We start from the raw sequence: 23,659 nt of genomic DNA on the forward strand, positions 1-23,659 counted from the left end.
ATTTTGAAGTTTGGTATGGGTTACAGTTCCATGATTTTTCATTTTTTCTTCTTGCTGTTCCAAGATCCTGAAGACCAAAAGAAATATTAATATAATGATTCAGCACTCATACTCATTTGTTAAACCTGACCTTCTCTGTATAACTCCACTATCACCTTTGATCTTTCTCCCACTTTTTAGGGTATTTGGGCTATGTCCATACTAACTTTTTCATGTTGGAATGGGCTGCCGATAATATGGGATAGCGGGATGGAACTAGTTGATGTTCTGGAGAGACTGGCCCCTCTGCATTTCAGGACTTATCTGGTCCAGGGATTCATCTGGAGGTTGTATGATTCTGGAAAGTTACCCTAGTGCAGGAAACTTTTGTAGAATCTTATATAATGCCGTAGGTATTCTTCAGGAATTTTAGGATGGATTTTGGTTGGGGGCTGGCAAATTATGACAAATAGCAATGTCTAGTTAGAAGCTTGTAACCTCCAGAGTAACCTCTTGATTCTATTTGAACTCTCTTAGCCACTGATACCTTATTTGTTATACTTCTTTTCCAACTTTTGGTCAGGGTGGTGTTGGTGATCCCACGGTGCCAGGGCTCAGCTGCCAGGCAGACTTTAATCCCAGGATGTCATGTCCCACGTATGGGGGAGAGCAATGGTTTCTCTTGCAGAGTTGGGCTTAGAGAGAGGCCATATCCGAGCAACAAAAGAGGTCCTCCAGAAGTAACTCTTAGGTATACCTGTAGGAGGCTAAGCTTCTCCGCTATGTATGTAAGCTTCACAAGAGCAAGCCTCAAGATTAAGGGCTTGGTCAAACAGGCAAACCTATCTTTTTTTTTTTTTTAAGGGAAATTTGAGTCCTTACTAGATGACTAGATATTTGTTATGGAATAATTAATATTTTTACATATGACAGTGATAGTGTAGCTAAGTGAGGTGTGTGTAAGTAAAAAAAAAAAAAACCGTGCAAGAGAGAAATAAAGAGATTAGCATTGGCAGTAAATTCCAAAATGACTTTATCACAGATCTTATAAAATACAACCTATTGTTGTATTGTAAAAATGGCATGAATATCTGCTATAATTTGATGCTATAATCATGTGTCTCAGTTTCGTTGTTATTACTCTGGACTAAACCTTAAATTCTGCTTATTAAAAAGAATTTCTCTGAAGTCCTCCTTACATTTGTTTTATTCTTTCCATACAGTCTTCTCACAACCTACATTAGTAAAATTCTAATCTCATTCCAAAGAATTGTTTTGTTGAGCCTGTGCTGGCTTATATAGCACCAAGTGTGTCATGTTTGAGCAGTTAGACAATGAAGATAAGAATAAATTAATAGCAAATATATTATTTTTTTAACTACTCCATTCAAAGTAAGAGAATATTCCAGTTCCTTGGAGTCCAAAATGTGAAGGGAGAGAGGAATGGCAATGGTATATCTAGAGAACTGTTTTTGGTTAATAATTAGTTTGTGATTAAGCAGCATTTTGTATGGTTGAACGGTGCCTGCTTTTTATCTCTTTGATGAGTTTGACGGTAACCCCTCCACAAATTTCGTGCAAGTATTAGAAAGTAAAAGCTTCATTTGACTAAATTGTTCTCTGTATTAATTTAGGTACCTAGTGGAACTGGGTTGTATCAAGCCACTCTGTGATCTCCTCACAGTTATGGACTCTAAGATTGTTCAGGTTGCTCTAAATGGCTTGGAAAATATCCTGAGACTTGGAGAACAAGAAGCCAAAAGGAACGGCACTGGCATTAACCCTTACTGTGCTTTGATTGAAGAAGCTTACGGTAAGTTAGAGTGTTTTAGTAGATTGTCCTGAAATTCTCCCCCCCCCCCCCCCCTTTTCTGGCCTTTCCACATCTATCATTAGCAAGCTTATAAAATGTTTAGAATGCGAAATTGGAAAAAGCATGTATGTGTGAAGAGAAAAAAGCCAGTATCCTTCAGTTCAGCCATTTTACACTGGGCTTTTAGGGTCTTCCTAGGTTCCTGATTCCCCTTGCCCTTATGACCACTGTTGGCTCTTAGCAGTCATTGCGAACCCCCAAAACATCTGTATCTAACTTCTGGGATGCCTTACTTTCCTGTTTTTCTCTTACAACATTTAGAATTTTAATTTTGAACTACATCGCCCAATTCCTGTGTCCTGCCTCTGTGGGGTTTCTAAGCCTTTCATATTGAAAATCACTCTGCTTTTGGTCTCCTTGTTCTTCTCATCTCAGTCCCACCTCCACCCATTATCATTGGTATACCAGTGCACTTAACCTTTTTTTTTTAAAGTTCCCTCATTGATTTTAATGTGAAGCCAATGATGAAAACCCCTGCTCTAGGGTTTGTTTATTCTTGAGATTGGAATTAGGGGTCGTAGAGTCATGGGGTATGTTCATCTTCAAATTTAGCAGATAATACAGAATAGTTTTCCTAGGTGAATTTAACAGTTTATGATTTTTTAAAAAACCAAATTCTGAAAGTTCTTTCTGCTTAGTGTAAGAAATTTTGAAAAGTATATATTTTTAAAAAGTTAGTTTCCAGAGATCTTTTCCATAGAGATAATTGTAATTTACGTTTTTATGTATCTTTTCAGTGTGTGTGTATGTGTGTGTGTTTGTGTTTATTTTCTCTAAGCATTGTTAACATTTATTGCTGTGTCACTGTGCTGGGTGCTGTTGGCTACAAGTGATAGAAAGCCTAGCTCAGATGTGCTTAAATTTGCTAATTAAAGGGACTAGTTAACTAATTGTTTTAGACAGACTTTACATTGTAAACAATAATAATTGATTCTGGTTGATTTAAGGAAATAATAGATTTTTTGAAATGATATTGGATAATTCAAAGGCTAGATAGAACCAGAGCCAAGAGTTAGACCACAGGTATAGTCCAGTAAGAATACCACTGCTCCTGGCCGTGGGCACTGGATGTGATGGCTATTATGGAAACTGCGGCTTCTGTCTATTAGATGTTGCTGGCATATGTGTTTAAGATGTCAGTTTGTAATGCTAGCTTTCAGAGTAGCCCAAGCAATAATTTCTATGTTATTAGAAAATATTTATGAGATATAAATAGATGGTCTTTTCTTTACATCAAAGAAGGAGACTATGGCAAAATACAGTCTCCTTGGAATTTCCAAGAAATATACCACAGCTTTTCCCTCATTCTTCCTTCTAGGTCTGGATAAAATTGAGTTCTTACAGAGTCATGAAAACCAAGAGATCTATCAGAAGGCTTTTGATCTTATTGAGCACTACTTCGGGACTGAGGATGAAGACAGCAGCATTGCTCCCCAGGTCGACCTTAGCCAACAGCAGTACATCTTCCAGCAGTGTGAGGCTCCTATGGAAGGTTTCCAGCTTTGAAGCAATACTCTGCTTTCATGTTCCTGTGTCAGACCAGGCTACCCAGTCGAGTCCTCTTGTGGAGCCCACAGTCCTCATGGAGCTAACTTCTCAAATGTTTTCCATAATACTGTTTGCGCTCATTTGCTTGTCTTGCGCACTTGCTCTCTTACACACATCTGGAAAACCTCTGGCTCTCTGTGGTGGAATACCCTTCTAAATAAAAGGGTAAACAGAACGGCCCACTGTTTTATGGAAAATCCCTAGGCTTTGGAGATCTGCATTTATATGAGTCATGGGAATATATACTTACATTAATGTGGCTCCCTTTTTTGGGGGGAAAAAAAGAGGACTCCTCTTCATTCCCTTTAAAGTGGGGAAAAATAGTGACATTAAGAGATGAGACTAAACCTTTATCTTGAATTTCACACAACTATTTGCAACATGGGAAATGTTTAGAACGGTTGTGTATACTTCAAAGTACTTTTCATGAGTTCTTCCACAGTGAACCCTTGGATTACCTGGTGGCTTTTTCCAGCCAAATTTGCATTAATCCTTACTGAGATGAGATGGTTTTCTTCCTCTTGGCGCCATTCTTCACAGATATTAAAGTTAATTACCATCAAGGCCCTCACCTTCAGCCTTCAGTGAATGTGCTTTCTAGTTGTCAGGAATGCTGAAGAATTAACACTTTGACTCTTAAATATGATACTGGCTTGCAGGTTCCCTCGGAGCAGAAAGGAGAGGGGCACATGTTAATTTGTATGGTTATTGCTTCTCTTTGATCTTATGTGTTTTAGGATTTGAAAGTGGTTCAATTCTAATGCTGGTATGAAGATTTAGAATTCTTAGTAATTAAAAAACATCTCCTATAACTGAATTAAAACTAAAAAAAAGAAAGAAAAACCACCCCATAACCTCTAATCTCCCCTAAACTCAACCAGTGTGACTAGAGACTGTGTTTCTGCATTAAAGCAAATGTTTCAGGCTTTGTGGTCCTGATCATGGACCTCGTTAAGTTGGAGTTCATCCTAGGTGCTTTTTCCCTCTGTGAATGGCAGATAACACTTAACTTTTAAAGATAGTTAGGGATTTTTTTTTCTTAATCAAGTTCAGCTTGATTTTAATGCACTCATATATGATCCTTCTGATGTAGCATCCGCATCTTAAACTAATACCATCTTCTCAACACAGACTGTATTCAAGTAAAGGCAGTGATCTTTTCTCATAACCTCATTGTTCCCTAATTTTATTTCACCCCCACCTAGAATTGTCCCTATAAAATAATAACAGTGTCCATCTTCTGGCTCATTTAATGATGACTACAGTCTGTACCTGCAAACGGCGCTTCCAGTACTGTGTTCAGTGATCCACATTTGTGCTTGGACGGAATGAAAAATAAGCTTAATTGCCAAGAGAACTGAAAATGAGTTCAATCTGACTTCTTGGTGCTAGTTGGCCATCTTGACACTCAATATTGGAACACACCATCAAAGAAGATTTTTTTGTTGGTGTGCTATTCAAACTGAATTCCTAAGGAAAAGTTGCAGAGCATACCCTTGTAAACTTTTTCAGACTTGTACTCTTTTAGAATTCATTGTAACTTCAAAGTGTAAACTATTTAGAAGTTGCCCCTGACAAGCTATCTCTGGTAAATCCTGCTGAATGTTAGGAATATTCAGAGCTTTCATACCTCATCATGATGTTATTTAAGCAGCCAACTTAAGTGAACTGATTTAAACTTAAAAAAAAAATTCCACTTCATTCAACCAAGAAAGATTCAAAGACAAAGACACTTACCAGCCAAGAGTGTGACGCATTCTTCACATCTAGTCTGTAGTTGTGTCTGTGCTCTGGGATGGATACCATCTGATGTCTGTCTATTATTGATGGAGCAGCCAATGCAAAACTAGTCACCTCCCATCTGTAACTGTTACTTTTTCTAGTGCTGCTTTGTGCTAAAAGAACATTTTAGTTTACTGCACTTGACCTGTAAAAGACTTTGATTCTTTGTAATTTTAGGGATAAATTAGGTGGTTAATTTAAAGAAAAACTTTCAATGTTGCCTTTAATTCACATTAAATATAACTTCTTTTGGAAGGATAATAGAAGCACTGATTCATAGTAAAAATCTTGTTTTTAGCTTTTTCCTTTTTTGTGGCTGATTTTTTCTTAATTGCAAATTACTGATATCATTTCTATAGGATGCTCCTTAAATTATGTGCCATCTATTGGATAGTTAAAAATTATCAGTTTATTTTATAAACCAGTTTGAATGGAAGAAATATAAAGCACACAAAGTTGTCTCCTCAAGTTATTAAATGTAGTGTATGTTAGAAGTTTTTGCTAGCAATTGCAGGTGTCTCATTAAGTGAATTAAAGCAAAGAAAGTCCATTTAACTTATGTGGTCTATTTTCTGTCTAGAACAGGAATTTATCTTGGTCCTGTCTTAGAGGTTAATGATCCATGGTATCTGAGCTAATTTTTTTTTTTTTTTGCAATAACATGATTTTTAATTTAAAAGATTAGAATTTGCTAAAAGTTAAATCCCCCTATAACTGGACTCTTTGGAATTCATTGGTATTGATAAAAGCAGTCTTTTTGGTAATAGAAATGACATTTGGTAATAGAAACAACATTTAATGGTAAATCCTGTTTTTACTTTTTTAGTTTTCTGCCTGGCACATTCAGTTAACTTAGTTTCAGTTTATTGAATATTTTAAATGTGTTAATTTTACAAAAGCATGTTAATTTCAAAACTGAGAAAACTCATTTGCAGTTTTATATCCTAATAGGGGAAAGTGGTTTTGTTTTTCCTTTCCTTTTTTCTTTTTTTTCCTCCTACAAACTTTGAAAGTATATTCATTGTAATGAGAACTTAGGTGGAGAAAAAACATTGAAAACATTTGGGAAGTAAAAGCACCTTTCATTTTAAGGACTAGCAGCTAGATATGGTTGGATTGAGAAATACTTGGGAAGGTAAAGATGATACATGTTGATACATATGAAGAAAGGTGAGATTTAGGGTACACAATTCTCCATAGCACATTTTCAGTCATGTTCTCATCACGATCAGGACCCTTTTTAACTTTGGCAGTTGTCCTGCCTTTTAAAACACTGTTGCTTTAGGATTGTTTTTTCCACTTGCCAGATAAAGCTTACTGGGCTCTGGATCCTTTTTCTAGCATTAGCTTTATTATCAGAGAAATTAATATTTCCAATTGTCCCATAATAAAGCTGGGTTGTTCCGTTTGCTGCTGATTTTGCCTAAGCAAAAATTGTAGTATATTTTATAAACCAAGTTTAGTCAACTACATCCTTTTATTATACATGGCCACCCACAGGCTACTTTAAATTTATTTCTCTAGTACTAAATAAACATTTCTGTTATTTAGTTCCTCAACTTAGGGTTGCATTGTGAAAGGATTTTCCTTGGGTCAAAGGATATCTTTTCTTTATTGCTGATTAGTTTTGTGAATTTTTTCATTTCAATAGGCAGGTTGTTATAGCTGTTTCAAGGCTTGGGACTTTTTATGTATATTGAAGATTGTGGTTTCAGGATAATGTTCAGGAAAAAAAAGGGATCTTTTAGAAAGGGACATTTTTTTGCTTTTCATATTTATATACCAAATGCCACCTCCTACATTCCAAAATTTGCTTTGTCAAACTGAATTCCTAAGGAAAAGAGACAAGTGTACCTATATATGGAAGTCTCAAATTTGAGTTTTTTGCTGTGCTCAAAGAATAGGACCATTTCTTTCTGTTGTGAGGTGAGCAGATAAAATATTTATCTGCCCAGTTGCAAGTTATTTTACAATGTTGTGCTTCTGTCACCACCTTCCATTATTATCCTCCATTCTATTTTCAACTAAAGGTTAACAAAAGAAGTCCCAGTCTGTTTTCATACAGGCAATAAAGGCAGCTTGTTTTTATTTGAGTGTCTGTTGTATGCCAGGTCCGTAGTCAAGGACTTTTTTTTCTTTTAATCCTATACCCTTTTTTGAGGTGGATAATTACTCCTATTTTATAGATGGTTATATAAAGACTTAAAAGAAGTTACTTTGCCTCTAGGCCACAGCTCATAGACACTAGCTGTCTAAGGGGAAGAGCCCTACCAAGGGCAGGGCAGGTTCTGTATCTGATGGAAAGCTGAAGTCATGGGATGCTTCTGTGTCCAGGAACTCACAGAATTAAACTTTCAGCAGCCTCATTGGGACCAGCAATTTTGGAAGGACAGTACTTCCTGACTCTTCCTTACCATCAACACTCTTAGCGTGATTAAATTAGGGTATTGGTTCCTTTTAGGTTATATACTCTGGTGTTATATAGTCTAAGCCCAAACATTTTCCCCCTATGTGGTGTTAAAATTCCATAGGGTGCGGTGTGATGGTGGCTCAGCAGGCAGAGTTCTCACCTGCCATGCCAGAGACCCGGGTTCGGTTCCCGGTGCCTGCCCATGCAGAAAAAAAAAATTCATAGGACTAGATAGGTGTAAAAACAAGTTTAAAAAAAAAGAAAGCTTGGTATGTAAATGATTGGTTTGGCCTTAGGAACACAGTGTCTAACTCACAGAAACATGTTTCCACTTTAAACACAAATTAAGGTAATTGACAGAGAGAAAGCTTTCGAATGAAAAATTGCTGCCTTAGAAAGCAGTACCACAGGTGTAAATTTAACACAACGGACTTCCTTCTAAAGGAAACTTTTTAACAAAAGTTTGAAAGACTACTTTTTAATGTATTGGCTATTGAGTACTTCATACTCTCAGGTCATTTTGCTCACTCTGGGTCCTCTTTTATAGTACTCTGAAATGGATTTGTCATAGCTCTAATGATTCTTTGTACTTGAAAGAAGTCTGTCAGGCCATGGGTGAGTGCCTTGCACATACTGTAGACATTCAGTAAATACTAATTAAATGAATTAAGAAATATGCCTCTGCAATATTGGTAAAGGATACTTACTACAAAAAAAAGCTCAAAGGAATTCCTTTATTGTTTGAAGGCAGAACTAACAACATGCAAGTGTCTAAACATTTAAGTATTTTATATATATTTACTTTCAGAAGACAGAAATTTTTGTTTTTTTTTTGGTGTAAAGAATATGATGTATACAAAAAAGCAATTAAATTTCAAAGCACATCTCAACAGTTAGTTGTAGAACAGATTTCAGAGTTTGGTATGGTTTACAATTCCACAATTTTAGGCTTTTACTTCTAGCTGCTCTAAGATATGGAGACTAAAAGAAACTTCAGTATAATGATTCAGCAATCATACTTGTTAAACCCTACCTTCCCTGTATAACCCCACCATCACCTTTGATCTTTCTTCCACTTTTCAGGGGTATTTGGGCTATGCCCAGTCTAGCTTTTTCATGTTGGAAGGGGCTGTTGATAATATGGGCTAAGAGGATGGAACTAACCAATATTCTGGAGAGGCTGGCCCCTCTGCATTTCAGGACTTAAATGGTCCAGGGGACCCATCTGGATGTTGTAGATTTCTGGAAAGTTACCCTAGTGCATGGAATCTTTGTAGAATCTTATATAATGCCCTAGGTGTTCTTTAGGATTAGCTGGGATGGTTTTGGTTGGGACTTGGCAAGTTATGATAGGTAGCAATGTCTAACTGAAGCTTGCATAAGAGTGACCTCCAGAGTAGCCACTTGACTATTTGAACTCTCTCAGCCACTGATACCTTATTTTACACTACTTTTCCCCCTTTTGGTCAGGATGGCATTGTTGATCCCATAGTGCCAGGGCCAGGCTCATCCCTGGGAGTCATCTCATGCCACCAGGGAAACTTTCACTTCTGGATGTCATGTCCCACATAGGGGGTAGAGCAATGATTTCACTTGCAGAGTTGGGCTTAGAGAGGCCACATCTGAGCAACAAAAGAGGTCCTCTAGAAGTAACTCCTATAGGTAGGTTAAATGTCTCTGCTACGTACATAAGCTTCACAAGAGCAAGCCTCAAGAGCAAGGGCTTGGCCTATTGGTTTTTTTTTTTTTTCTTGTTTTATTGTATAACATATATACAAAGCAAAGAAATAAAAAAGCAATAGTTTTCAAAGCACTCTTCAACAAGTAGTTAGGGACAGATCCCAGAGTTTGTCATGGGCTGCCATACAATCCTCTCCTATTTTTCCCTCTAGTTGCTCAAGAATATAGGAGGCTAGAGGGCTTAAATATTTTATCATCACGGTTGACTTTTTTTTCCTTTTTTTTTGTGAAAAATAACATGTATGCAAAAAAAAATTTCAAAGCACAGCACATTTAGTTGTAGAACGTATTTCAGAGTTTGGCATGGGTTACAATTTTACAATTTCAGGTTTTTACTTGTAGCTGCTCTAAAATACTGGAAACTAAAAGATACCAATTTAATGATTCAGCATTCATATTCATTTGTTAAATCCTGTCTTCTCTGTATGACTCCACCATCACCTTCGATCTTTCCATCCCTCTCTTTAGGGTTGTTTGGGCTATGGCCATTCTAAATTTTTCATATTGGAAGGGTCTGTCACTAATATGGCATAGGGAGATGGAACTATCTGATGTTCTGGAGAAGCTGGGCTAGGTTTCAGGACTTACCTGGACCAGGGACCCAACTGGAGGTGTAGATTTCTAGAAAATTACTCTAGTGCATGGAGCCCTTGTGGAATCTTATATATTGCCCTAGGTGTTCTTTAGAATTGGCTGGAATGGTCCTGGTTAGGGGTTAGCAGGTTATGATAGGTAGCAAGGTCTAACCGAAGCTTGCATAAGAGCAACCTCCCGACTAGCCTCTTGACTCTATTTGAACTCTCTCTGCCACTGATAATATATTAACTACACTTCTTTTCCCCATTTTGGTCAGGATGGAATTGTTGATCCCACGGTGCCAGGTCTGGATTCATCCCTGGAAGTCATCTCCCACATCACCAGGGAGACTTTCACCCATGGATGTCATGTCCCACATGGGGGGAGGGCAATAATTTCACTTGCAGAGTTGGGCTTAGAGAGAGTGAGGCCACATCTGAGCAACAACAGAGGTCCTCCAGAAGTAACTCTTAGGCATGCCCATAGGTAGTCCAAGCTTCTCTGCTACCTACATAAGCTTCACAAGAGTAAGCCGCATGATCGAGGGCATGGCCTATTGATCTGGGTGTCCCTAAAATTTGACATAGTATCACAGTATTGACACATCAAACCTTACCTTGATGGTAAGGTTTAATAGTTCCATATTCTTTCCCCCATCTCTCAGGGAACTTTGCCAATATTTTTTTATTATCTGCTTGATTTTTATTCTAGGATGTATCCAGGCATTACAATAATCTATACAGGATTAAAGGACCTCTTATTCTATGTTCCCTGTGTTTCAATTGTTGGCCTATTGATTTTGGTGTCCCTAATTTTTGACACAGTATCAAGGGTTTCCCCGGTGGCAAAGTTTAACAGTTCCTCATTTTTTCTCCCATCTCTCCGGGGACTTTGCCAATACTTTTTTTTCAATACTTTTTGATTATCTGCTTAACATACTCTGGGATGCATTACATTAAGCTATATAGGAGTAAAGGCCCTCATTCTTATTCTGGGCTCCCTGTGTTAGAGTTGTTTACGTGATCTATCCAGACAATTTAACTGAGATTATGTACTACAGAAAATTTAGATTCTAGATAAAATAAACCTTTCTTCCTTTGGTCTCAAAGAGTAAATGAAGTTCTAAAATATAGACAATGTCTTCCTTATCCCTGTCATCTGAATTACCTTATCCCAGCCTGATCAGCTTCATTCTTACCTCTTAATACCAGGTTATACATATATAAAACAGCCTCTCAAAATCCAGGAATAACAGTTACCACTCCAGACTAAATGTGGCTGCTTTAAGAATTTACAATCCAGGCCTCTGTTTTCTAAGTATTTTCTAAATAAGACCATACAATAATTCCTCTTTTATTTCTGGCTTATTTTGCCTCACCAAGTCTCCCACAGGTTTATTCACAATGTTCCATGCCTCACAACTTTGTTCCTTCTTGTAGCAGCACAATATTCGATCATATGTACACACATTTTTCACCAATTTACTTCTCTGTCAGTGCTCAGGAGACATATTTGACCTGAAATTTACAAGAGCAAGCTTTGTCATAGTGAGGTCTATTTGTAAAAAAAAGTCTACATCCCTGAGAAAAGTTGATAGGCATATTCCTAAGGCAACTAATATAGTGAGATCCAAGTATTTATACCAAAACTAGCTCATCAATCTCTTCTGGCATATTTTAAAGTTAAGAAAAAAAAATTTTTTTTTGCCAGTTATATTTTTGCTGCTTGTCTTGGGTTATTAAACAGGGATTCTTTCTTTTTACAACTTGTTATATCACCGCATGCTTCTTATTTCTCTATTTTAAGTGGCAGATGAATAGAAACAGAAAGATGGTATACTTCTTCATTCTATGATTGTTCCTCTTCCAGATTTTGGAGAGATTCCGCTGACCAGCCATTTTTCATGAAAAGAAAACAAAATTTTAACACAAAAGTAGCCGTAGTTCCTACAGACGTCACTGCTCCATCTATAGTATAAAATGTGTTGGATTTACAAATTTATTAAAGCTAGTTTCAATGATTGTTGACCCTATGTCCCTTGCCATTTTGAATAACTTTTTCTCTGATTTTAAAGCCAATATGTGGTCATTTCTGTGATCTTGAATGTTTTTGTGAAGAATAAAAATCTGTAAATTCCTTTAGCCACATCCACTTACCCCATAGGAAGCCAGTGGAGTCTAGTCAGTGGGTTTCCACAATAACAATCACTGCCTTATCATAACACTTGAGCCCAGCATTTGTCAGCCATCATTAAGATGGAGTGCTGGGTAAGAAAGAACATAGAAACCGAGAAGGCCACAGTTGTGGGGAGAGAACAGTACAGGGTTTGAGGAAGACCTGGGCAGGCTAGGTCAACTACCATGTGAAAAAGAGCATGGAATTCTCCCAGATTAAGTTGTAATTATGAAGAGACTCCTCTTGGGAAGTCTTTGGAAGTCAGCAGTGACTATAAAGTAAAAAATATCCCAGTTTGGATAAGTTACATGGCCACCCCATATTTAGACCAACAGGATTTCCATATATTTAAGTTAATGCCCCTAAATCACTGAATAGGTACATGGGTTTATTATGCTTGACACGCAAACTAGATTTGGTAGAGATTTGGTAGGGCTTAATATAGGAATCACCCCCAGAACATTGTTAGATCTGGCACACTAAAAACAAAAGTAAAACAATATAATGCCCCATTTGTGGCAATATGAATTGCATTTAAAATATCTGTAAACTTTACTGGTGGATAAGGGGAGCCAACCTTGAGAAATGACTTTCAATTCTAAGACTTTTAAGGGAAATATAAAGAAAACTAGTTGATTTCACAGGGAGGAAAAGTTCCAAATCACCCATTTGATGAGCAGGAAAAAAAAATTTTTAAAAGGGCCTTGCAAGAGATTTTGCTTGGGAACTCAAATACGGTCTCCCTAATTGTGGTTTCTGTCACTTTAGATTTACCTGTATTCCCTGCTCGTACACACTGTACTTGCCCTCCTTCCAAGGAAGTAAATTATGAAATTCTTAATCCTAGTTCATAAGGATTAGAAAGTTAGGACTACATATTAATATCCAAACATGACTAATGAATAAACAAGAGTTTAGTTGTATTCATAGGTTTTTTTTTTCTGTACCTAAGTTCTTGATTCTATTTGTAAACAGTAAAATCCCAGACATCAAGAAATAAATTTTAATTATGGAAATTTCTTCAAATTCTGAGAGAATCTGAGGAAAAATCATTTTTGGATATTCCTATCAGCAGATTCTTATGTGCCCCCTCTCCCCTTGATTGTGATATTTCCAGTGAGTAAAATATACTTCATCACCAATATCTTATCCTAGCCCAGACTTCACATGTTCGCCTTGTCTAGTTTCCTCTTTAACTCTTTATTTTAGTTTCCTGGTTTCTAAAGCAAATAACCATGCAATGGGTTGGTTAAACAATGGGGAATTTATTGGTTCATGGTTTTGAGGCTAGGAAACAAAATTGAGGGGTCATCAAGGTAATGCTTTCTCCTAGAAGACACTGACATCCTGGGGCTGGCTGCAATGATCCTTGGTCCTTGGCTTTTCTGTCACATGGCAACTTATATGCAGTCCTCCCGGCTTCTTTCTCTTCCAGGATCCGTCCACTTCCAGCTTCTGGCTTCTCCCTGGGTCTATCTCTGTGTGTCCTCTACAAGGCCTTCAGTAATAAGATTAAGACCCATCCCAATCCAATGGGGCCCCATCCCAATTCAGCGGGGCCACACCGTAACTGAAGTAACTTCATCAAAAGGTCCTATTTATAAGGGTTCACACCCACAAGAATGGATTAAGTTTAAGAACATGTTTTTCTGGGGTACATAGCTCCAAGCCACCAAACTTTTCTAGTGCATAGAACAGTTACAAATTCACTGAAAACAAAGCTTAAACTCTGCCCTCTGAGTGACTTTTAATAAATTAATAAAAACTCTTTCTAAAAGTTTCAACTGATGCAGAATTGAGAGTATTTCTAAGCCTCCCAGTAAAAACAATACTAATTGCTGTCAGTGGGAGGCAGATGGGATAGGAATGACTCAGGGTTTAGTCAGAATTGATCTTTAAGATATTGTGAAGGAAAAAAAGTTTTCAAATGGTACACAGGGAGGTCCACGAAAGTTCTGCCAAAATTAGTAGCTAATTTAATACATATAAATGGACGCTTCGAACTATTTTAAAGATGTTCTTCCCATCCCCAGCACGTTCCCATTGTTTATACTGTTTATTTGCAATAACTAAAAATAAAGCTACTGACCTAATTTCAAACTTGAGTACTAGGGTCCTGAGGTAAGGAGGTTTTTGCTAAAGTCGATTAGCCTGCCTATGCTCTATTAAACAAGGCTTTCAATTACCCTTAATACGTATAGGACAGGAGACTATCCCCACATGCATATTTTACTTTAATTCTTTGACTGACAGAAAGCATCATGAGAGCTATCTGCTTCTTGACCTTAATCTACCAGGAAAACTGTTTAAACATTTACTGCCTCTCTTAGGCTATACTTACCGAGCAAAACAAAGATAGAGAAACTAGTCTAGCTTCCATTTCTTTGGCAAACCTATTCTAGATTTTAAGGCAATACTCATCTGAACAGCATGTATTTATAAAGTACTTTCGAGGCCATTATTTCTTAAAACTAGCTGAAGCGCTCCAAAGCTTAATTAAGAGAGAGTAACCTTTCTCATTTCTCACCCCATGCCACCAACCTCTGTCTCTTTTTAGTTTCAGGCCAAAAAATCTGAGGAGAGTCCAACTTCCTTTTCTTAGTTTTCTTCGGAAGTTTAAACCATCAGGAAGTGCTAAACAAACCTTCCCTTTTTTGTGTTTTCTCTCCTGGCGTTACCATGTCATGATAAATAAGTATCGGTATTTAAAGCTGTCAAAAAGACAGGTTCTCTATCCCTTCCTAAACGTTTTCAGGGAAAACTTTTCAACTAGGAGTCTTACAATCTGGGCATAAATTCCCTTACATTGAGCAGGGCCCAGCGCCACCAGGCTCTTCACAACCGTCACCTGCGGAGCAGGAGCTCACACGGGGGGGCGCTGCGGTCACCGGCGTCACGATGGACCGACGTTAGCAGGATTTCCCAGATGTGTGCAGTTCTCTCAGCTTACAGGTCAAACGCGAGCTTATTCCTGCGGCTAAGGGGAATGACAAATTCAGTCCTTTCCCATGGCACTCTGTTCCCAAAAGAGAAATATGAATTCCTTGAAATAAAGACTCATTGCTTGCCACACTACGCAGTCAGCTCTGGAACAAGATCGGTTAATTTCCCTTATAACCCAATTAAAGAACACAGGTGCGTAGCGAACAATGGTGATTGAGAGGAAGACTGGAAGAAAACTACTGCGCCTCCTTTGACGCAGGCGCAGGCAGGCTTCTCCCATTCGTCATCCCTTCGCGCGTGCGTCCTGCTGCGCTTCCTGCTTGTTTACTAATGAAAGCGGTTGTGCAGACCTGCTTGTGTCCCCGGAAAGTAGCCGGCGGCCTGATCCCCGTTTTTTGGTGGTCACGAAGGTTTTCTTTTAACTTCAGAATCTTCTGTTTAAAGCGGTGATTCATTAATCCTCAAGTTCATAAAATCTGTCTGCCTGGTAGGATTGCTCGATGTTTTAAAATATCTTGGGGCTGGGGAAAGGGAGATATTTTCTGTAGAGATGCCTCGCCCCGCCCCGCTTTTAATGACTTTGTACATATATAAACAAAATACCTAGCCTTAGTACCGTACTTGCGGACAGCCGACAGGACCCTTTTAATATTATTTCTTAAATGCTTCTTTACAAAGGAAGAAAGGAAATACTGAAGTAGTCCAAAACTGTGCTGCTGATTATCTACTAAAGACGATCCAGATATCATTACTAAAATCTGTGCATTTTGAAGTCTGATGTTATCTTCATTTGGCTGGGCAAAAAGACAGAATTTTGGACTGCCGAGTTCAGTGCGGGATACCTAGTAAGTCTACTGACCTGGAGTTTCAGAGCCATGGCCACTGAGGAGTCAGGAATTGCCAACGCAGAGTCGACCCTCTCCTCAGCAGCCAGTTGGAAGAAGCAAGTGCCTGAAAAGCCGAACTATGCTCTCAGATGTACTCTGCTGGGACATACAGAAGCAGTGTCATCAGTTAAATTTAGTCCTAATGGAGAATGGCTTGCAAGTTCTTCTGCTGATACACTAATTAAAATTTGGGGAGCCTATGATGGAAAATGTGATAAAACGTTGTATGGTCACAATCTGGAAATATCAGATGTTGCCTGGTCATCAGATTCCAGTCACCTTGTTTCTGCCTCAGATGATAAAACTCTGAAGATATGGGATGTGAGATCTGGAAAGTGCTTAAAAACGCTGAAGGGTCACAGTAATTACGTTTTCTGTTGTAATTTCAACCCTTCATCCAACCTTGTCATTTCAGGATCCTTTGATGAGAGTGTGAAAATATGGGAGGTGAAAACAGGAAAGTGCCTCAAGACTTTGTCTGCTCATTCTGACCCAGTCTCTGCTGTTCATTTTAATTGTAGTGGGTCCTTGATAGTGTCAGGTAGCTATGATGGTCTCTGTAAAATATGGGATGCTGCATCAGGTCAGTGTTTAAAAACGCTTGTTGATCGTGATAACCCTCCTGTCTCTTTTGCAAAATTTTCTCCTAATGGTAAATACATTCTCACTGCAACTTTGGACAGTACTCTTAAACTATGGGATTATAGCAGAGGAAAATGCCTAAAGACATACACTGGTCATAAAAATGAGAAATATTGCATATTTGCTAATTTTTCAGTTACTGGTGGAAAGTGGATTGTGTCTGGGTCCGAGGATCATCTAGTTTACATTTGGAATCTTCAGACTAAAGAGATTGTACAGAAATTACAAGGTCATACAGATGTTGTGATCTCAGCAGCTTGTCATCCTACAGAAAACATTATTGCATCAGCAGGTTTAGGGAATGACAAAGCAATTAAACTGTGGAGGAGTGACTCCTAAGCCTTTTTAATATCAAGTAGAATTTGATTTTAGACCTAAGTTGGCAAAAAAAAAAAAGACCTGGATATTTAAAAAGATGGTTTCTTTTGATTATGACATAGTTTTCTATTTCTTTTTGAAATTGTCTTGGATCTTAAGACTCATAATGTAAATTTACACAGCAATATAGTTGTAAAAGCAAATCCAGAACCTAAGACTTCAGATTGTAATCTTTTGTGTATGGTCCTGGACAGCTTCCCATTACATTCCTCTAAGTGACTAGCCTAGAGTCTGTTGAGAAATATTAAGAAGAAAAGTTAACAAGACAGGATGGTTGATTAAATGAGGAGAGAAAGGGAGTTTGGAATCATTCCAAGATTTCTGTTTGCGAGATCAGGGCATAAGCCTGGGATAGTGGTAGAGAATTAGAGATGCAGGTAGGTACCACCTGCACACTTTAAATGATACTTGATGCGACAGGACTTGTAATGGTTCAAGGAATCAAGTCTGTAAATTGTGAAAAATAAGTCATGATCAGGCTCATACCGTGAGTGTTAAAATGTTAAGTTTTATCAAGATTTTAAAAAAAGAGAAAAATGGTGCTTTACCGAAGGACCTCTTTACTGCCTTGTCAGATTGTGCCCCATTGTGATTTCCAGGGAAGCTAAATGTCTTGGGAGGTTGCTGTCCTTCATTATGTGTCTGGCCTACTAAGTTCTATCCATCTTTCATATTGAGCTACAAGTCACCACTTTGTGAAGCCATCACTGCTTGCCTGCCTGTATCCACAGAGAACAGCTGAGTTAGGTTTTCCTGCTTCTTTCTATTGATTCTGCTGTCAGATTCAAACTATCATTTACCAGTTTGCTTTGTAATTGTTTCATTTGCCATAGTTCTACTAACTCATGAGGTCTGTGGAGTCAGAAGTATGTTTTATTCTTGTAGCCTCAATTTTCATATAGAGAAGGGACTCGACTAATGTTTGATGAATGACAATGAATGATAACCACCTAAACTTTCATTCATTCAATCCTTTCCTCATTTCAATAAAATTTAATAATTCTCAAAACTATTATTTTTGTTTATTAAAAATAGGCATCAAATATTAATTTTATTTTTATTTTTAGGGGTTATAAGAAATATAAAGTAATAGAAAATAGCTTTTACCTACTTTACCTACAGAGACATGATAAATATGCAAAACAAATTTAGAAATTAAAACATACAAAAATAATTGAACTGAAAGCAACACGGGAAAAGCTGCCTTTTTTTCTATTCTATAATAATACCTTATAATAGCCCTTATTAAATGTGATTTGTTTGACAAGTGAAGAATATAAGATACTAGAGTTACTTACGACTGCTAAAAGGTTAATATGGGAAAGTACTGAGAAAAGTGGAATTAGTAGGGGCAGCTCTGAAATGCTGACCAATATAATATAAAGAAAGAGTCACTATAAATTACTGAAAAGAAGAAAGACAAAATGAAAAATGACTATAAATTATTGCTGCATGGTAACATTTGTAAGCTTTAGTGTAATGAAATATTTTTTATAAAAGATACAACACTTTTAAATGCTTCTTCTGAAGTCAAAAATGGTATTGTTCTTTGAAGAAAGAAAAGTAATTTTTGAAGTACCACATTAAAATTTACTCATGTCTAAAACATTGGTTTAGGTAAGATGGTGTTCCAAAATAAGCAGGAAAACCTTAATCACTAAAATATACAAGAAACAGTGCTATTTGATGAAAGCCAAAGTGATAACCTCCAGCTTCATATCTATAAAGAAACTGAGGTCAAATTACTCTAAAAGAAAGATTACAGAGAGACATCATAAACAACATTAGATAATTATGAAGTTATTGATAGAGTAGTGCATTACGTTTTACTGAATAATTAATTAAACTTATGTTCCCAAAGAGCTGCATATAATACTTTCTCATCTCTGTTATAACGCCCTGGGGAGAACTAGCAAGTTGGGATGGCTGTGAGGACTTGTCATCCATTACTACTCATGAAACTGGGAATAAATGAAATGTTTAAAGTAGAAATCAGCATCTATATGAGATGATTTAGTATCCTGAAGTCAAACTTTAAATGAGATACAAACCACATGCAAATGCTTACCTTTCAACACTAATAAGAAAGTACATTAGATTTTCACAGCTGAGAAATTTAGTGCAAAAGCAGCAGGAAAAAGACAAGCAGAAGAGGTGACTGTGCCAGCCCCAAACAACACTATGATGCTGGGATTTCTAAGTCCTCAGAACTTACAGGCAGACCACCTTCATCACGTTGCCAGGACTTTTAAAAAAATGGTTCTCTTAAGAGCTGCTGGCAGGCCCTAAGATGACAGTGCTCGTGGTCTGCGAGTACAGAGAAGAGAAAGATGAAAGAAGCAGAACAAACATTGTGACCTCTGGGAGAAAACACTTTGGTAATGGGAATAAATGATATGCTACCAGACTCTCAGAGAAGAGCTATTATTAAAACTGAAGTAAGTTGTTTCATTTTTCATTCTTTCATTTTCTCCAGAAGCCATTAAACATTGATAAGTTATACTTAAAAAAAATTTATTGGTACCCCTATAGCAGAAGCCAGTAAATGGAGTAAGTTTGGACAAGCCATACTTTTATGAAATGGATCATTATACCAAATTCTTTTCAATACAGTCTTGCCGCTGCAACATTTCCTCTGGGGTTTTCAGAATACAGTCAGCATGGGTATCTCTGCTACTCTGCTTTATCCTTCATAGCTGCTTCTTCTCTCAGGCGAGCTTTCTTTTGTAAATTCAGACTTGTTAAAGACTCGTTTCTTTTAGCAGCCTAAAGGGAAACAAATTTTAACAAGTGATCTCTTACACCATTTTGGGGAGGATGTCATGATTTTGCACTGGTGAAAGCAGGTTAGCTATGGCAATACAGATGAGCAGTGGTCTGCTGCTTGGACTCTGGGCACAGCAGCGCCCTCATGTGCACCCTGCTTCCTCCAATAGCTCATGATACAGCAACTTCTGCATCAAGCACAAGACAGAAACGCCAACCTCTTTTCCTTCCTGGCCCCTTTAAACCTTCTAGCCTGTTTTCTTCCCTTATATTTTATCCCTAGTCTTTCCGTTTTTCCTCTGTTTTAATGTTAAATATCTCCTTACTTCCATTTCAATCTGTTTTTCCTCGTTTCCCTTCCCATTGTTGGCTCCAGTTCATTTCTCCTTCTCCTACCCATTTGCATACTTTCACACACTTCCAGTGCCTTCTTCCTCTTACCAAAAATATTCAGCTTTGGGAATCTCAAACTTTACCAAAATGCTGACATTGGTGACTCCTGGAAGTCTCTTCACTAATTAATACTCCATCCTCAGAGCAAACAGCAGTGGGGGCAAGGCAACAATGCTTTTGCCTTATTTCCCTCCACCTGAACTGTTTTATTTCTGAGAGGTAAACATAAACAGGCCAGTTTCAAAATTTTTATAAGGTAAGTGAAACTAGCATCTAGAAGCCAGTATTTTCTTATATCTAAGTATTTTCACATGTAAAGAATTAGGTATAGGGAGGCAAGTGGGAATGGGAAATTAATGGTGAGGAGAACAAAACATACAACAAATCCTCTCTTCTAAATCACATCAAGTTCAATTCACCCCACTCCAGTAGCATTTACCAATTTGGAACTGGATAGTTCTATTAAAGATTGAAATACAATTTTGTGGTATAGATCAGGAGGGCAATTTTCTACACAGCATATACTCTGGATGCTGTAAGAAGCAATCACAGGGGAGTAATTTTTTTTTAATTCAATATAATAAGTATGCAAATTTCTTAAAATTCTAGAAACTCCTGCACTGCTTTCACATACTTCTGCAGGTTTCAACCTGAGAACTAAGCATGAAGGATCAAAGAAAGAAAAAAAAAACTAAAGTAGGGCACACACAGTTTTCAAGAGAACTTCACCCAGATCAGCACAGTGGGCCTTAGTGTTCCCATGAGATCAGCCCAAAATGGTCAAAGGACTCCAATAGGACCTCAAAGAGGGCCTCAAGTTCATTTCCTTTTACTTTGGATTCACAGTATAAAGGTAATTAACACTGGGTCTGTAGAAGAATGTTTCTAGTATCTGATAACAGTTATAAATAATCTCTATCCATATGGAAGCTGTACAGGTATACAGAATTAGATATAGTAATAAAATAAGGGCTTGACCAGTGCTGCTGAATATAAAAATAATTACTGTGTCTTAATTACAAGATAGTATAATGAGGTTTGGTAACCTCATACTTTCTCCTTCATAAAACAGGGATAGTAAAACCCTCCCTACTTTTAGGGTTTTTGTGGGGATTAAATGAGAAAACAGTACCTGCTACAGAGTAGGCATTCCGTAAATGGGAGCAATTATTACTTCAACTAGACAGGTCTATGTTCAAAGTGTGGCTCTGCCATTAAGGAAGCTGTGTGAGCTTTGCAAGTTACTGAACCTAAGGTTCAGTTTCCCCATCCTTAAATGAGGTCATAAAAACAGTACCTGACTAATGTTCTTGTGAAGTTCAAAGGAGATAAGAGCTGACAAAGCACCCGTGACAGTGAATATTCAATTAATAATAGCTATTCATCATTATCAAGATTTCTGGACTTGAATTCTTCTATACCATTTAGGAATTACTGTCCTTAGACACATGGCCCATTTTGGCTGAACTTTAAGTATGAGCAGGGATGACAGTGCTCACCATAACTGAGGTGGCTATGGTGAGAATAAATAAGCCCAGGTACTGAAAGTGCTTTATAAAAATATAACACATGATCACCACATATGTCGGTGTCAGACTTCTTGGTTCACATTAAGTATGACATTAGTGAGACTTTTTTTTTAAACGACAGAAAGGTAATTTAGCCCTCCTTCACCATAGCAAAGTTAGGATTTGCTATTCATTCCCAAGCATGATATCCTAGGTTTGTCCCTGCTATGTCTTATTTTGTTTTTAATAATTTCTTATATAGAAAGCAGCCTCCTCTTTTCAGAGAGTCAATACAAGGGTCAATCCCTGCTTCCCTACAGGTCCTTTATGGAAAACATATAGAGATAGGGAGGAAATCCAGACTCACCTTCTTTCCCTCAATAATCATCAAGATGCATCCTGCCACTGTCAGAGCAATCATTAAATAGCTGATCTTCACCCGGACCTTGTTCTTTGCAGCATCGAGCATCTCAAACCTAATACAACAAGATTATGAAAGAATGTTATTAACTTTTCTCTTTCTGAAATTGCCAGTAAGATACCGAGTTCTGTGTAGCACAAATCAGTAGTGCAATGGTGTTATAAATATAAATCAACGTGGGATCAGGAAATCTTGTAGGATCTTTGAGGAGATGAAATAATTCCATAACTCTAGTTATATATGACACAATAAGATATCACAGATTTAAAGTAGGACAAAAGGAAAGAAGAAAGTGTGAAGATAGAAAATGGAGCCAAGAATGGGGCCAAAAAAGAATTACAGGGCCTATTAATCTACACTTCCTATGGTGAACCCCAATTTTGGCTCTCAGGTTTATAACAGCCAATGCTAAAAGTGAAATCTGGTTGGGTACATAATTTAAAATATCCTGAGAAAACTAGCAGCCCCAGCTCCCTGGGGCTCTCATGAAGAAAATAATATATAAGGATTGTCTGATCCACGTCCTTAAAACAGAAAACTGCAATCAGCTTCCTAAGACTCAATACAAAGCACAATTCAGAAAAAATGAATACATGGGAAGAATTGAATGTGCTCTACATAGCTAGCTTTTTTGCTCTATGCCTCAAATTAGGGATATTTTAGAATATCTAGAACAATGGAAAGATCCTTTAATATTTCCTTTCTTAATATTTTTCTTTTAACCAATGTTTTGCTAAAATTGAGTGGCAGTGACCCCAAGATCAAGCTCTTCAGCAAGTGTCTTTTTAATTTTTAATTTTTTTTAAAATGCCAAACAAACGCAAACATTCTTATTTTGATCATTCCGTTCTACATATATAATCAGTAATTCACAGTATCATCACATAGTTGCATATTCATCATCATGATCATTTCTTGGAACATTTTCAGCAAGTGTCTTAAGTGTAGCTCTTCTAAACTCTCCCCTAAATACAGAGCCATGTGCCTTAACAGAAAGCTTGAGGGTTGGATTATCATTTTTGTGCAAAAGCTAAGAGGCTAGAGCCAAAAGAGAGAGCTGCTCCACCTTGGTGATTCTGTAGGTAGGAGGAAAGACCTTTCCAATGGAGCACAGTTCTATTACCTGGGTGCCTGGTACAGCCTTAAGGCTGGGCATATGGAATCCTAATGAGGCCCAGGATAGAGAATGTTTGGTCTACTCGATAATTGATAAGTGATTGGAATGATTTTTATTTATGTTTTCCAGATTTTTAATATACATTATTTGTTAAATCAGGTAGGAAAAAGGTATTTTAAAAATGCTTTGAAGGATGCACACGATCTGGGACATTGCCAGTGGGGACAGGAGGACCCTTTGCCATGATGTAAAAGGCGACAATACAGATGGGATCCTTCAGGCACTGAAGCTGGCCCTGCAGAGTGGGACAAATTGGAGACAGCTGCTAAAGACAGTGGATTGCTCAATCAAGAGTATCTGAGATCCTACCCACTAACCACTAACTAACCATCCACACTGATAGTATTTTTATATGAACTGGCATTTCCAAATGAAATACTGTGATCCTCATGAAATGTGATATATTTTACATTTGAAGGAATATTTAAAAAGCAAAATGCATTTAAATAAGGCCATGAAGT

The 23,659-nt window shown here is 37.5% G+C and overlaps 3 protein-coding genes across 6 annotated transcripts in view; 2 read left to right on the forward strand and 1 right to left on the reverse strand.

The window, feature by feature from the left end:
* Positions 1-3,575, forward strand: part of KPNA1 (karyopherin subunit alpha 1) — a 149,252-nt gene extending 145,677 nt beyond the window's left edge. For all 3 annotated transcript variants that reach the window (XM_077118152.1, XM_077118153.1, XM_077118154.1), the window contains 2 exons: positions 1,614-1,792; positions 3,171-3,575. In XM_077118152.1, the coding sequence (XP_076974267.1) occupies positions 1,614-1,792; positions 3,171-3,358 (367 nt within the window). In that variant the 3' untranslated portion in view covers positions 3,359-3,575. The remainder of the gene's footprint in view (positions 1-1,613; positions 1,793-3,170) is intronic.
* Positions 3,576-5,598: 2,023 nt separating this feature from the next.
* Positions 5,599-19,370, forward strand: WDR5B (WD repeat domain 5B). The gene has a single exon (XM_077118155.1). It carries the CDS (start codon positions 15,902-15,904, stop codon positions 16,892-16,894), a length of 993 nt encoding a protein of 330 aa, XP_076974270.1. The 5' UTR covers positions 5,599-15,901; the 3' UTR covers positions 16,895-19,370.
* Positions 19,371-19,426: 56 nt separating this feature from the next.
* FAM162A (family with sequence similarity 162 member A) overlaps positions 19,427-23,659 on the reverse strand; it is a 38,353-nt gene continuing 34,120 nt past the window's right edge. For both annotated transcript variants that reach the window (XM_077118156.1, XM_077118157.1), the window contains 2 exons: positions 21,968-22,076; positions 19,427-19,699 (listed from right to left, as the gene is read on the reverse strand). In XM_077118156.1, the coding sequence (XP_076974271.1) occupies positions 19,607-19,699; positions 21,968-22,076 (202 nt within the window). In that variant the 3' untranslated portion in view covers positions 19,427-19,606. The remainder of the gene's footprint in view (positions 19,700-21,967; positions 22,077-23,659) is intronic.

Source organism: Tamandua tetradactyla, chromosome 10, assembly GCF_023851605.1.
Source record: "Tamandua tetradactyla isolate mTamTet1 chromosome 10, mTamTet1.pri, whole genome shotgun sequence".
Taxonomy (NCBI): Eukaryota; Metazoa; Chordata; class Mammalia; order Pilosa; family Myrmecophagidae; genus Tamandua; species Tamandua tetradactyla.

Excerpts from the sequence above, each read along its gene's own strand:
- WDR5B (XM_077118155.1), top strand. The coding sequence starts at position 15,902 with ATGGCCACTGAGGAGTCAGGAATTGCCAACGCAGAGTCGACCCTCTCC.